General features: G+C 53.3%; 1 protein-coding gene across 3 annotated transcripts; it reads left to right on the forward strand.

Annotated features, from left to right (window-relative positions):
- On the forward strand, positions 1–10,803 carry BOLA3 (bolA family member 3). Of its 3 annotated transcripts, XM_059405813.1 has the most exons (4): positions 1–109; positions 2,388–2,508; positions 4,695–4,783; positions 9,798–10,803. In XM_059405813.1, exons 1-4 carry the CDS (start codon positions 56–58, stop codon positions 9,861–9,863), a joined length of 330 nt encoding a protein of 109 aa, XP_059261796.1. In that variant the 5' UTR covers positions 1–55; the 3' UTR covers positions 9,864–10,803. The 3 variants fall into 3 exon arrangements, with proteins under 3 accessions (XP_059261796.1, XP_059261797.1, XP_059261795.1); XM_059405814.1 differs by lacking the exon at positions 4,695–4,783; XM_059405812.1 differs by lacking the exons at positions 4,695–4,783; positions 9,798–10,803 and adding an exon at positions 2,847–3,196.
- Positions 10,804–14,974: the final 4,171 nt, after the last annotated feature.

A 14,974-nucleotide genomic window follows, 5' to 3' on the forward strand; every position in this document is an offset into this window, starting at 1 on the left:
TCCGCGCCTCTCACGGGACGCGGCGACCTCGGGCGCCGGGCCGCGTCGGCCGGGCATGGCGGCGTGGAGCCCGGCCGTGGTGGCGCCGCTGCTCCGCGGGATACGCGGGGTGAGCGCGGGCGGGGCCGGGCTGTGGTTCCCGGGCGGGAGCTGCGGAGGGGCCGCGGGGCCGGTCGAGGCTGGAGGACGGGCTCGCGGAGAGCGCGGCGCCGGGCCTGGCGCCCTCCCCTTCCCGTCTCTCATTCATTCCTCGTGGGTTGGGTCCTTCCGTGGGCCCGGGCGGCGGGGCTCCGAGGAGTGTCAGGCTCTGGCGCGCGCTGGCGGAGCTGCCTGAGCCGGTGGAGGTGGGGGGCGAGGGGAACAGACACGGAAACCGTTGGGATCCGGCGGGCGCGGAGAGAGCGATGTGGACGCACCGAGCCGGAGACCCGGCAGCCCCAGCTCGCAGTCCTGGCGTGCCTGCCGGAGAGTGCGAGGGTCTGGGCTTTGGGCAAGTCCTCCCAGCCTCTGGGACCTTAACCCTCTCCAAGCCCCACACGCCCTGACTAAAAGCCCAGCAGAGGGCACTCGCCACGCGCTCTTCGAACTTTCTCTCCTCCCTGCCTCCGCGAAGTATGAAGAGGGGGTGACTCTCCGCGCGGACAGTCGGGGCTCTGGGGATTTTGTCAGTACATTGCTCGTGTAAAGGCCGCTGCCTGCAGATCAGCTAAACGGAGGAAAGACCTCCCAAGGAATCAGTAATGTCAAGTCCCCTCAGCCCTTAGCGATTACTGCTTCTGCCTGCCACCTGGTTACCCTCTGCCCTTGCCCCTCCAAGGCTCTGTCCTCAGAAGAGGCTCCATCTTTCCCCCTCCTCCAGCCCAGTCTTAGGCCCACAACATCAAGTTTCTGTCCCTCCGTCTCACTCCAGACCATTTTTCTGACCTGCCTTTCAGCTGCCTGCTGGAACGGCGACTTCTTTGCAGGTGCGAGCAGTCATGCCCTGCGTGCTGTGCTCGTTCTGCTTGTTCATTTGTTCATTCGTTCAGCCATCCATCACCCAAGTCTCCCGGAGGGCCTGTCCCGGCCCAGCTTTGGAAGGCTGCAGTAACAGGGTAGAGTCAGTCTTGGCCTTTGAAACCAGCTGGTGAAAGAGCCAGTGCACATATCATTTTAAAGAAGGTGCTTCAGGGGGCACAGGTGGCTTGGTCAGGTGTCCAACTCTTGGTTTCAGCTCGTTTCTTGAACTCAGGGTGGTGAGTTCAAGCCCTGCGTTGGGCTCCACACTGGGTGTGGAGCCTACTTAAAAAAGAAGAAGGTGCTTTGACAGTTTCTACCACAGGACCCTGCTCTAGGCCTTCAGGAACGGCCTGAGGACAAGTGGGACTAAAGGCTGAAGGGGTGGTACGTTCAGCACCAGCACAGATGAACAGCACTCCTGCATCCCACCTGCCATCCCCCTCCAGTCCCTGTGTACTCTGTTTGTAATAACACCTCTCATCTGGGCTAACTTCAAAAGGCACTGTTTTGTGCAGGTGACTTTGGCACCAAGAGGCCTAATAAACTCCAAAATCTTCAGCTGGACATTCAAGGCCTGCCAAGCTCTCTTGTCAGTCTCCCTTTCAGCATGTGCTTAGCCCAGTCAAAGGGCTGCAGATCTGGTTTTTTGTTCCTCATCCCATAAGGTTGGAGACGTCCCCCTCAGAAGCACTGGCTCCCTATGGTCCCCACTGGGGGCAGAGGGAGTCTTGTTACCAATGGTAAATAAAAATATTTCTCCTTCAGGTAATTTAGTAGAATTCTGCTACTTCTCTCCAGTAAGAATTGGTACATGTCACAGAGTGTAGCTGGCTTACTGAGCAGTAGGTCACAAGGCCACATCCTGCTGGAGGGTGTGGAATGTGAATCAGGCCTAAAGCACAGGTGGCGTCTGGTTTCAGCAGTGTGTAGTCGGTGGCACGCTGGCCTGGGAGGCATGTCTTCTGAGGCGGGTTGCCCAGGCTCTGGCTCCCCATCTCACCAGTGAACCTAACCTTAGCCCTTGCTTTAGTCCCCCCCGTGTCTTCACCTCCAAAACTGACATCATGATGGTGTCTCTCTGACAGTGTTATCATGAGGGATTCAAAGATCTGTTGAGTTGCCTTGTGTCTGGAGTCAAAGTGTAACTTACAGTTCCACTCTCTACCTCCACTAACTCCCCAAAAAGCTTATTCTGGGTCTTAGGGAGCGTCAGTGGGCATGCGATGCCACACAGTGCCTGGGATGGAGCCCATGGCCAAGCTGCTGGGGGGCCTGGGCCCTGGCTGGCAGGGCAGTGGCGGGTAGGCCTGCACCTTTGGCCTGGCCTGGCCTGGCCTGGGGGGTGCCATCATCTTGCTGAGCGATGATTCTTCTCTGTTCTCTCGCAGCTTCCTCTTCACTGTGCCCGGCGGATGTTTGCCTCGCAAACTGAGGGGGAGCTCAAAGTGACCCAAATACTCAAAGAAAAGTTTCCTGGAGCTACAGCTATCAAAGTCACTGACATTTCAGGTAAGGTTTTTCTGTCCTCTTTTCCACAGGGATTTTGCCCTTGGCAAGGGGCAGGGGGCTGGGCAGAGCACACTCACCATCAGCAGCTTCTCAATATGTGAGACTTTTGGACGGATGGAATTCAGCCTCTCCCAGCTGATGGCGTGGAGGTGGGGACATGAAAGCGTCAGAGGGAAACTGTGTGTGGGGATAAGGCCCGGCTGGGAGGACTTGTTGTGGCTGTTAGCCTCACCTGGGTCGGATGAGGTCCCTCTCAGTCACCCTAGGGCTCAGGTCCACAGTCTTTAATTTGATTTGAAGATGAACATTACTTTACTTTCTCCACATTTTTCTGGAAGGTGAGCTGGAGCAGACCTCAGAAGGATTTTATCCTTTTGAAAATAACTTCCTTAATTTCCTCACGAGGAGCCGAGCCCAGAAAGGCCAGAGAACCTGCCCAGGCCCTCCCAGGGAGGAGGTGGCAGAACTGGAACCAGCACCAGGACACAGGGGGACACAGGCAGACTCTGTCCTCAGTCCCTGTGCTGGGGAGGTGAGTTCTGCACCCACAGGCCAGGAGGACAGGACCTTTGTCCAGTCACACGTGTGGAACAGCTCAGCAGGGACAGTTAGGTGGGCGTTCACATATATCTTTGACATCCTGCATTGCCATGAGGGCTCACTGCTTCTCTGAGAACCTAACCTCTGCAAGCACTGGGAGAAAGTTTAGAAAGTAGTTTTTATGGGAAACTACAGACAAATTCATCAATCCAAAGACCCGTTGTTATGGGAGGTCAGGAGAGCCCCCTCTGTGATGTCCCAGCTCTGAGGTCTTGACCTTCCTAGTCCTACACCTGCCCCAGGCCTGGGTCACGCAGAGCTGGAACTTGACCTTTGGTCTGGGTCTGCCTCACCCTGGATGGAGTGTGGAAAGGGAATCAAGGCCAGGAAGCTTGGTTAAGCAAAGCTCGTATTCCTGGTATGCATAAAGCCTGATGAGTAACTTGCACTTCTCACAAACTGGCTGGGTGCTCCGAGCACAGGGGACATGTGGTCTCTTGCCCACATTGGTTCATGCTAGAACAGCATACTTCATCGGTCATCGGCATGAGCTTCCCAGCCATGTGGGTGCAGGTGGATGTGTCCACCACAGGGTCTGCCTTGACAGCTCTACCAGAAATCTATTCCCGCCCCATGGAAGCCCAGGATGAGACCCTTGAGGCTGCTCACAGACCAGGAGGGCCTAAAGAGAGCCCGTGCAGGGGCGCCTGGGTGGTGCAGTTGGTGAAGCATCTGCCTTTGGCTCAGGTCCTGACCTTAGGATCCTGGGATCGAGCCCCATGTCCGGCTCCCAGCTTAGCAGGGAGCCTGCTTCTTCCTCTCCCAGTGCTGCTCCCCCTGCTTGTGCTCTCTCTCTCTTTCTGTCAAATAAGTAAATCTTTAAAAAGAGAGAGAGACCTATGCAGCTCCATGGTCACCATGTCTGTGACCTCCACTGTCCTGCTGTGTCCCTTTCTCCTGCTTCCATTCCTGTCTTTTCTTTGCATTAGTATTATACAGGTTTTTTTCAAAACAAACTTTAGTGTGTTTTTGCATTTTTAAAAAGACTGATTGCCGGGGCGCCTAGGTCACTCAGTGGGTTATAGCCTCTGCCTTCAGCTTGGGTCATGATCCCGGGGGTCCTGGGATCGAGCTCCGAATCGGGCTCTCTGCTCAGCAGGGAGCCTGCTTCCTCCTCCTCTCTGCCTGCCTCTCTCTGCCTACTTGTGATCTCTGTCAAATAAATAAACTTAAAAATCGTTAAAAAAAAAAAGACTGATTGCCACTCCTTTGGAAGGCTGAACAAGGAAATTCGGCCTCTCCCATCCCTCTTCCATGGGGTTTCTTGGCCTGTCAACAAAAACACAAGGCAAACTGACATTTCCTAGGCCTTCCATGCTCTGTGCTGTCTCTTCCGTGCCCCGCAGGCATAATCCTGGGTGAGTGCATCTGGCTTGCAAAAGGAAGAGCACATTTTGGACCAAGGCGGCCCTGCGGGGAGCATGTGGTCCAGTCGTCAGCCGTGAGGTTTTTCTCACCATGTTAGCAACTTTGTGCTGAATAAGAATATTTAGACCTTCTTTGGATCATACCGTACTTTGAGGACATATGGGACGGTGGCTGCCGTAAGCTAATAATTGAAACACTTTGAGTCATGTTTATTTCAGGAGGCTGTGGGGCGATGTATGAAATCCGGATCGAGTCAGAAGAATTTAAGGAGAAGAGAATTGTCCAGCAGCACCAGATGGTAAATCAGGTCAGTAGAAGCAACACGGCTCTGTTGCCATTGGTACCCTGTGTCCTGAAAGAGCCTGACGAGCGGGGATGATATTTAACTGTCAGCCAGAGGAAAGAATAAGGCTCATGCAGGCAGCATTCAAGACCTGAGAAAAATACAATGTGGAACTTACCTGGAATCAGACTGTGGGCAAATAGGAATTTTATTCAGAATTGAAAACAAGCCACCCAATAGTTATTTTGCATTTCCTTCTTTATTTCTTTGTATAATGCTACCAATGTCTACTGTATATATTTGTAAACATACAGGTACTAAAAAACAGATGTTTTTGTAGATTTGAAGATTTTTTTTTTGTTAGCGTCCCTTTGGACTCCTTTACAGATGTGTAAATTGAGGCACAGCATGATTGAGAATTGCTCTACCTGCCCCAGACCCAGGGACAGGATATTGGGGGTCTGGATCATCAGATTTAACCAGACTAAGGTCCAGTTTATTCAATGATCTGTGCTTATTTTACTTGGAATTTATACCAGGCTGGGCCCCTGGCCTGTATCTGCAAAGTCACCCCCCACCGCAGGTGTGTCTGACATTATTCTGTCTTGCACATTGGGAGCTAGCTAGTTTCATTTTTGTCCAGCACAGCTCTGGTCATGAGACTCCCTCCGTGGCCCCTTGTGTCTCTAGTTCAGATGTCCCAGACTGCTGTTCCAGGCCTTTCCCCACCCTTCTCCGAACGAAGCCTCCCTTGGCCCCTGCCCGTTGTTCTGTCTGTGGCTCTGGACCTTTGCCCAGATCAGCCCTCCTGCCTGGGTGCCCTTCCTCTCTGGCATCCAGCTCAAAATGCTGCCCCCGCCACCTGCCTGGCAGGGAATGGATGTCCCCGCCCTCCTCCAGCATTCTCTGCCTCTCATCCTAGATACTTATGTCCCTGCTAACTGTCCCTTGGCTCCATCATCCCTCTGTGGGCTGTTCCCTTTTGGATCCATCTTTGACTTCCTCACGGAGCCCAGTCTTTCACGTGCATGTGGGCACCTACGGCCATATGGTGTGCTGTGGACCAGCTGGGGCGTCTGGGGTAGGAGGGCTACTCTGCTCCCCCCAAGTGCTTCTAGTCCCGTTTGATCTCAGGGGTGGGAGCGCAGGCAACACAGAGAGGCCCTGACGGGCCCAAATCATCCCCAACCAGTAGGACTTTGGGTTTTGTCCTCAGAACTCCCCTGGCTGCCTGGTGTGCCTGGGCCGCTAGGGGCGCTGTGAATTTGAGCCCATCCCCTGGGCTGGGGCTGCCCTTGCAGGAGGTTGCAGATGTAGGTTCTGGAGTCTGTCTGCCTGCACTACACATGTGGGCTGTGCTACTTTTTAGCTTTGTGACCTTGAGCTTACTAAACCACCCTTGTTCCATTTCCTAATCTGTCACCAGGGAGAGAAATAGTACTTGCCTCAAAAGGCTGTTTTGCAGATTAGTGGTAGAGCACACGTGTGTCACTGCAAACACTGACAGCTCGTAGCCCTTCGTAAACGTCAGCGGCCATCACCATTGTCATCCTTGTCCATAGCATTGCGCGGAGTCTGCGCCATGTCAGGGGGATGCAGCCATTCTCTGGGTTGGGGGCAATGTCCCCTCATCATTGTGGGCTCAGGGCTCCTCTGGACCCCTGCAGCACTTGGACTTCCCCCCGCACCCTCGGAGCGGAAGAGCCCTGCGTGCTGACTGGCAGGGCCCTAGGAAGCCGAGCTCACATGGGCCAGCCCTAGGTCTGTTCTGTCCACTCTGTGTCCCCACACCTGGCCGCTGGCCCCTAAAGGAGCTCAACCGGTCTTTGTGGAGCATTTGCAGACAGTAAGGAGAGTTGGCCTGGTGTGGTTACACAGAAATGTTTGGTTAAACAGAAATGTTTGGTGGCTGCACGCGCTCCCGTTTCAGAGAAGGCCCCTGCTAGCCCTAGTGCTCTTGTCACCCGCGGCACCCCAGCAGCCACACTTGGCACCCCCAAGTGCTGCCGGCCACCATTGCGAGCCCCACAGGCAGGCCATGTGGATCCACAGCCAGGTGCCTGCTGAGCCGGAGCCTGACCCTGGGCGGGGGCCCTCATTAGCCACAGCAAGCTGCTAGGGCTCCGGTACATATGCCTCAAGGGATTTGTGCACTCCTGGGCCTTTTCCAAGGGTTGCATTTGCAGGTGTTGGCCATGGGGGAGTCCATGGGGAACAACAGAAGGCAAAATCTTTAAGAGCAAGTCATTTGGCCTGCAGCGGGGCTGAGCTGGACCCGGAGTTTGCTGCCCACCTGTTTGCGGTAGTGGGAATCACGGTTCCCAGGGGCTGTCATGGAGGAGGAGGCTGGCCTAGCAATGGAGTGAAGGAGAGAGGAGCAGACTCCACAGCCCGGCTTCTGCTCCGTGGGTGCCGAGTCAGCAGCTTTGGGAGGATGATGGTTGGTCACTCTGGATGCCCAGGCTGTTGGGCGGGGTCCTGGTGGCCCTGGGCTGGGGTGAAGCTTTCCTCATTGATCTTGCTTAGTCACCCTAATAGAACGAGACTTTCAGGCCCCAAAGGTCCTGAAAAGGCCACCTGGTCCATCTGTTACTGGAATCCACTACTGTCAGACAGTCGCTGCCTGATTCCCCAGGGACAGGGCATCCCCGCTGTCACGACTCACACCTGCTCCACCCTCAGCAGGAACGTGCCTCTCCTCGGGGACCCTGCGGATGCGTAGCCTGGCCTCTTTCAGCTCCCGGGGTTCATCAGCCTTCTCTTTGGGAATAGTCACTGGTTTTGACTTTGGGCCAGGCCCCAGGGTTGCCATCCATCCTATTCCCATGCTGGGGAACAGCCACAGGGAGGGAAGTGAGCACTGAGTTCCCTTTTGTGTTGGAGGAAGCTGGCTCCTTCTTGGCTGTCTTCTTCACAGCAGGACTGAAGCCTCAGTGTGCAGAGATCGCAGGATGTGTTGGCCACACGTGCCCAGCCTCGTGATGTATATGGAAGGCATTCAGGCAGTACCAGTCCTCTTCCCTGCTCTGGCCTCTTTGCTGTCTGTTGCCTCTTCACCTGGAGGCACCTGGAGGGTGCCTCCGCCGGTGCCTCCCGCCCACCCCAGTGCCCTGCAGTGGTGCCCTGATGGCCCAGGGAGTCCAGACCCACTCTCCTCTCTGTGGCCTGCCTCCGTCTCTCGCTGCCTGCTCCTGACTCACAGCCAGACCTCCTCCCCATGAATTGTGACAGGTTCCCAGCCTTCCCTCCCGGGCTTGGTGCTTGGCCTCTCTGCCCGTCCCACTCCCAGCTGCCCCGCTCCACGAATAGCCAAGGCAGGCTGACCCCCTCCCATGAACACCCACAGCAGCGCTCGTGGCCTCAGGGTCCAGCAGCACCTGTCACTGTCCACCATGTCCATTTTCTGTGCCCTTGTATTATTTCCCTTTATCTTTTTCATCCTTTCCCCATGCCTTTTGCACCTGTGACCCCAGCACAATAGCAGGCGCTGAGAAATGTTTACCCAAACGGCATCTTATAAATTGTGGGCCTGTGGCTAAGTCACTTCCCTACCAGGACCTCAACTGTGAAGTGACCCACATGACCTTTAAGGCCCTCTGTAGATGGGAGATACTGTGACCTGGGTGACCTTGGAAGCCTGCATGAGAGCTAGAAGAAGGCACTGGGAGGGCTAAGTACACAGGGCATGAGGGGATCAAGGCCTTCCTAGTAAAGGGTGGCTGGGCCCACACCTAGCCAAGGAGGCTTTAAGGATTGTGGCCGGCGACAGCCCAAACACAGGCATGGGTACAGCCTTTAGGGGACATTCTGTGCCTGCAGAAATCAGAGAGCTTGTGGCCGGGAGAGCTGTGTTCCTTTACCCGCCCCGTTCCCCGCGCCCCCCCACCATGACATGAGGCTTCTTTCCCAGGGCATTTCTGTTGTCTGCAGAGTTGAGGGGGTTGCAGGTGAATAGGGAGAGGGTCCGGCAGTTCTCTGGTGCCCAGCACACGGCAGCTCCTGGCATCAGGGCTGGACAGGAGCCCCAGGGGAATGAAGAGTGGCCAGAACATCAGCTTCTCATCCTAATTCTGTTCCTCTCTTGCTGAGTGTAAATGAGGGGGTAGATTCTGTTTCTTTTTTTTTTTTTATCAAAGAAATGGATAGGACTGGAGTGTCTGTCTCTAAGGATCCTTCGCCCTATAAACCTATCTACATGTGTTAGGAATTTTTGTTGTTGTTGTAAGGTAGCAAAAGCAAACAAAGGGAATTAGCTGGCCCATGTAATTAAATTACCTAGTTTTGTGGCATATCTAGATTCAGGGTCTTAAGTTCTTTTGCTTATTCTTTTTCATGTTCTCTCTCTCCCCCTCTCTGAGCTTTTGGCTTCTGAGTGTTGGCCTCATTTTCTCCTACTGGAGATGGGCTTTCTCTGTTTGCTGGAGAACATGGCCCCCAGCATTGTTCAAGGGTAGTGACCCAACAGACAAGGCTCCACACGGAAAAATCCCAGCAGAGGTTCTGATTGGCCCAGTTTGGGTCATGTGTCACCCCTGGACCAATCAGGTTGGGCCAGAGGCACATGGCTACCCATATCCCTGGCAAATTGACAGGCCCACCAGCAGTACACAGTTAAGATCTCCGGTGGCTAGTGGAGAAGGGGAAGTGTAGACCAAAGTGTCTGACATGCTGCCATGTGTGTTATTAAAAGGTAGCAGGGTGGATATGTATTCATATTAGCTTAAACATGCATTTTGTAATCATTGCAAAGACACACAAGAAACTGACACCACTTCTTTCATTTGGGGACAGAGGTGGGAATGGAGGGTGGTGGAGGGCAGGTGTCGGGGGAAACCTCACTGCATGCCTTTCTATAACTTTAGATTTTTGAGCCTCCTTAGACATTAACTTAAAAAAACTATTTTCTTAAAAAAAAAAAAAGGCAAAACTGCCTAGACAAAGCACAGGCAGGGCCTCTCATGGAGACAGTTGTATACAGATACTCATAGAAACTGCTCAGTGTCAAGTGCAAAACAGTGATGCTCTCCTCCTTGCTTAGGCGCTGAAAGAAGAGATCAAAGGGATGCACGGATTGCGGATATTTACCTCCATCCCCAAACACTGACCATGCCCGGGCCGCGTAGATGCTGCTGCTCAATGCCTTGGATGAACTTGGCTGACACCATCCTTTCCTAGGCATTTGCCAAAAAGTTATCTATTTTGTTCATAGACATTTCTGTTTTATAATCATAGAAGAATATGTTCTCTATTTAGAGTTTAATTAAAGGCAACAGACAACCGAAACCTTTGAAGAGTCATTGGTGATGCATCTTGCTTGTCTGTTTCAGAGGCATTGTCCTTTGTCCCAAGGTCTCTCGTCCTTGGAGAGTCGTGTCCTGCTGCCGTACCTGTGGACAGGAGTGCTAGCTCCTTTTGTCATGTCAAGGAATTTTCTTGGTTCTTCTCCTCTAGGAAACTGCTATTAAGGCCCCTTAATCTTGCCCAAAAGAAGAGAAAAAAAAATATCCTTGGGTTTGGCTGTTCCCTTGGTTGAATGCCTATCTTTTCCTCCCCCTCCAAACTTCTTACAAGAATGCTCTTAGACCTTCAGTTTCCACTCCCTGAAGTGGACCCTGAGGAGTCTGGGATGTAAGGATCAAGGTCTTTCTCCTGTTTGAAGATCCCCTACCCTCCGCATCTCGGAGGGAGGTGCAGCCTATCTCCCACAGCAGAAGCAAGAAAGGTCTGGTTTCCCAGCTCCCTTGCCTATGGGCGCAAGTCAGTGGTTTAGACTCACCCGTCAGATGGATCTGGACTTTGAATGTGGATCAAGCGAGCCACAAGGGAACCTCCATGGCTTGCAGGTCCAGCGTTCTGGCTACTGACAATGACGGAGTCAGTGTCACAGGCTGCTGTCTTTGCACTCCGTGGTGGTGGTCGCGGTGTTTGGGTCTGCGGCATGATCTGGGGGCTCTGTTCCTGCCCAATTTCAGAAGCTGGTTCACCAACCTTCCCAGAAATTTTGTGATTGTTCCATGTGCTTCCACTAAATTCTTTATTGTTCATGTCAGTCTGGTCAGTGTCTGTTGCTTGCAACCGAGGAGCCCTGAGGGGTTCGTTCACCTGCCCCTCACAGTGGGGCTCTTACCCCCCAACATCTACTTCCCTCCTGGACTGCTTTCTGAGGCCGTGTCCACAGCCACTCTCAGTCCTCAGTACCCCAGTCACCGTGGTGATGACAGGTTGACCATCTGCTCCTTCCTCAGATGTCTCCTTTGTCTTTCGTGGAGCTGCTCTCCAGGGAAACCAGTGGTCACCATCATTTCTGGAGATCCCTAGTACCTCCCTAAGTCATGAAAGTATGTGGTTAAAAGAACCTTGGGCCTGAGTTTCAGAGCAGCACAAATTTTAAATGTGCTGTTCATACACCATGCCCCCATTTTGGGGTTTAAAAATACTCTCCATCTCCATAGCATGGGGGTGGGATTGGTGGCCTGCCAAGGCGGAGCTGCCTTTCACATGGAACAGATTCACCGAGTTGTGTAAGAGCAGAGAAGCCAGGATAAAACAGAACAGAGGATCAGAGACACCACCGAGAGAGCGCCCCAGAGGACAGCTTTTAGGTGGTGTAGTGAGGAAACACTGAAGAATGGAGTCCCAGGGGCCAGAAGAAGGTAGCAGTCAGCAAGGACAGAGAGATCACAGAATTAGACACATGTTGGTTATTCTTGTAGAGCCTACTTGTCCCGAGAGTGGGCTGGACATAGTCATCTGCTTCTAAAGAACCGAATCCAGTAGAAAGGACAAAGGGCTGCTTCAGAGACCACGTCATAAAAGGCCCTGAGGCCTCTTCCTTGCTCTGTCTCGGGTTGCTCACTCTTGGGGGACGGTAGCTGCCATGTTGTGAGGGCACTCAAGCAGCCTGTGGAGAGGTCCATGTGGGGAACCGAGGCCTCGTACCAACAGCCAACAGCACGGTCCTGCCAATAGCCAGCAGGGAACCAAACCTGCCCAAACAAGAGCAATTTGGGTACGCCATCTTGGAAGTGGGTCCTCCCAAGTCACAGTCACTGTGAAGCCTTCAGACAACTGTCGCCCCAGCTGACATCTTGACTGCAGCTTGCCAGAACCAGTCTGCTAAGCTACTCCTCTAATTCTTGCCCAACAGAGACGGGGAGGAAAGAAATATTTGTTGTTTGAAGTCACTGGGTTTCAGGGTATGTTCCAGAGAAGTAGATAGCTGTGTACACTGGTCCACATGTGTAGTAAGGGCAGGACACTGGGGCATCTCACATACTGAAGGGGAGGTGGAAGGGCCAAACTGCAGAAAAGATGGGGGACGGCTAACCGTCAGGAGCCCACGACACCCCTGGGTTTCTGCAGCTCCTGTCTGCTTCCCTCTGCAGATCAGCTTTATTATAGATCTATTTGTCGTGGATTTGCCTTCACCATCTACTCCCAGGGTAGGACTCACTGTCCTGCCCAGAGCTCTTTATTTTTATACTTAATGTCCAAGCCACGAGAAGGGCAGACTTTCCTTCCAAGTTTCAGTCCAAAGAATGCCAGGGAAGGCCTCCGACGCGCCCACCTGGAATCAGGAGCCACGTGACCCAGTAGCCTCTCTCCCGACTCTGTGTCAGAGAGGAGGGAAGAGCAACTGCCTCAAAAAGTGGGGGGTTCTGTTCCACAAAGAGGCTGGGGACAAACAACAGGTATTCTTGACCGGAGGGAAAGGTGATGAGGCCTTGCAGGCCTGCTAGGGGTCCAGGGACACCAGGGACACTCTGACTCCTCCTTGGCTTGACCCCAACTCCCCACCCCAGGCAACTCTTCAGGCCCAGAAAAATGTGTGTCAGCCCTACCACGGCCACATGTCTGTTCCCAAATCTGGCAACAAGAACTTTTTCAAGGGACTCCCCTTCCCCCTCTGCAGCTGATCTCCCTCCAAGATTAAAAGGAAAGTTGGAGGAATCCAAGTTTCTTTTTAGTTGATTAAATAAGAAGAAATTGTTTAATCTGTGTGGCCAGAGTATAACACTGCATCTGACACAGCCAACTCTTAGCATTCTGATTAAGTGCTACTTGTGAAAATTGCGGAGTGGAGATGGTGCAACTTCTGAGTCAAGTGTCTTTTTGAAAACAGTTTTCCAGTGGAAAATCCAAAGCACCTTGAGGTAAGTGCTTACTGCCTAGAGAAATCAATCTAAGGGACACTGGCCTGTGCATCCCCCACCCCCAGGACCGTTTGGTCCCAGGGGTTCATGTAGTGACCATCTCTCCCCTGAGTAGGCCACCCAACCAGCAGCCAGGGAGCCAGCCTGCAAGGGGACCTGTGGCCACAAAACCCCATGGCCACGAAGCCCCATGCATATCCTGGCAGTGGCAAAGAGCGAAAAAAATTCTCTTTCTTGGGAATTCAAACTGTAAAGAGTGAATGACCCAAGGACCAAGGACAGCGCATGGCTGGTGGAAAGTTGGAGACAAACAAAGACACTCAAATCGGGAAACACGGAGGGAATCCATCCAGGAGAAATCGAAGTTAGAAAGATGGCCTGGGAGAGGCCAGGCGGGGCACTGGCAAATCTGAGCTAAGCGGAAGCCCACTCTGGGGAATAAAGGCAGTGATTCTCAATCCTGCCGCAAATGAGAACCACCTGGGGTGTCTGAAAATACACCTGGGGCGTTCCGAGGTCCAGGAGGCAGAGACCAGGCAGTAAAAAGGCAGACGCGAAGCGCCCCGCACGCCAAGTCAGGACGGACCCTTACCTCTGCCCCCGCTTTGCTCCCAGGAAGCTGCTGCGCCTGCGTCAGTTCGCCAGCTCCCCTCCACCCCTACTCACCTGGCGGGGGCGGGGGGAAGGCCCCCACCCCCTAACTCCACGGGGTTAACAGTGGGAGAGCCCCTATACCACCTGAGCTGGGGTCGAGCCCTGGGCCCCCACCTGCCCCGGGCGGATTCCGGCCGGTGGAGTTAAAAGGCGCGGCTGCCCGCTGGGAATTTCCTGAGTTTCCCGGAGCAGCCCCGCGCGCGGGCGTCGCTACCCTGCGCTCCCTCCAGGCCACAAGGTAGGACGTCCCCACATGCGCCCCCGTGCGTGTCAGAAACCCTAGGCTTGAGTCCGCAGAGTTGTTTCTTACTTGCCACCTAGAGAGCCTTGGGTCGCGCCCTCGGCGTCTTACAGTTCTCCCCTTGGCGAGCGAGCCCGACTCCTGACCTCTCTCCTCGCGTTTGCTGCGCCAGCGCCCGGGACGGGGGAGGCCGACCTTAGACGCCGCCTCTCCGGAAACTGCTCCTCGCTTAGGTCGTGGATGTCAAAGAACACTTGAATTTTGTTTTGTTTGAGAAAAAGACAATGCTGATTAAGGAGGCAGATAAAAGATGCCGGTTCCTTCCGTCACGTTGACCTTCATTCAAACACGCTGGTTCAGAGCCCGGGCGTCGGGTCGGTGCCGGCCTGCGGCCGCGGCCAGCAGCCGCCTCCCCGGCGGTCGTGGAAACACAGAGGTCCTCAGAGAGCAGAACAGCCGGCTGAACAATTGGATGAAAGAATAAAAAGTGAGAACAACTCAAGTTCAAGTAATAATGTTAGCTTTTTTTTTTTTTTTTAAGTAAACGGCTTTTAGGACAGTTACATAACCGCGTTTAGAACTATTTTAGATTTACAGAAAAATGGGGAAGACAGTACAGAGAGCCTGTGCATCCCGTAGCGTTTTTCTCCTCTTCACAGCCCAGATTAGTGTGGCACATTCGTTGCCATTAATGAACTGATACTGATACAGTATTCCAAATTAAAGCCCATAGTTTATTCGGATTTCCGTAGCTTTTCCTTAATATCTTGGACCCGGTGTCCCCTCCGCAACTCCACATTACATGTCGTTGTCGCGTCGCCTTTGTCTCTTCTTGGCTCCCACAGTTTCTCAGAATTTCCTCGCATTCAACAACCTTTACGTTTTTAAGAGTCTCATGCTCTACCGACTGAGCTAGCTGGGCGCCCAGCCTTTACGTTTTTAAATAGGAGTGCATACCAATATATTCTGTGGGGGAAACAATGGGTGTGTTTGAACAGGAAGCAATTTATTTATTTATTTATTTAGTCATTAAAGACAAGCTCCTGCTTGGGGAACCTGGCTGGTTCAGTTGGAGGAACATAGGACTCTTGATCCCTGGGTGGTGAGTTCAAGCCCCATGTTGGGTGTAGAGTTACTTGAATAAAATAAAATTTTAAAAAGTCTGAG

The sequence above is a fragment of the Mustela nigripes genome, chromosome 7 (genome assembly GCF_022355385.1).
Source record: "Mustela nigripes isolate SB6536 chromosome 7, MUSNIG.SB6536, whole genome shotgun sequence".
In the NCBI taxonomy this organism is placed as follows: domain Eukaryota; kingdom Metazoa; phylum Chordata; class Mammalia; order Carnivora; family Mustelidae; genus Mustela; species Mustela nigripes.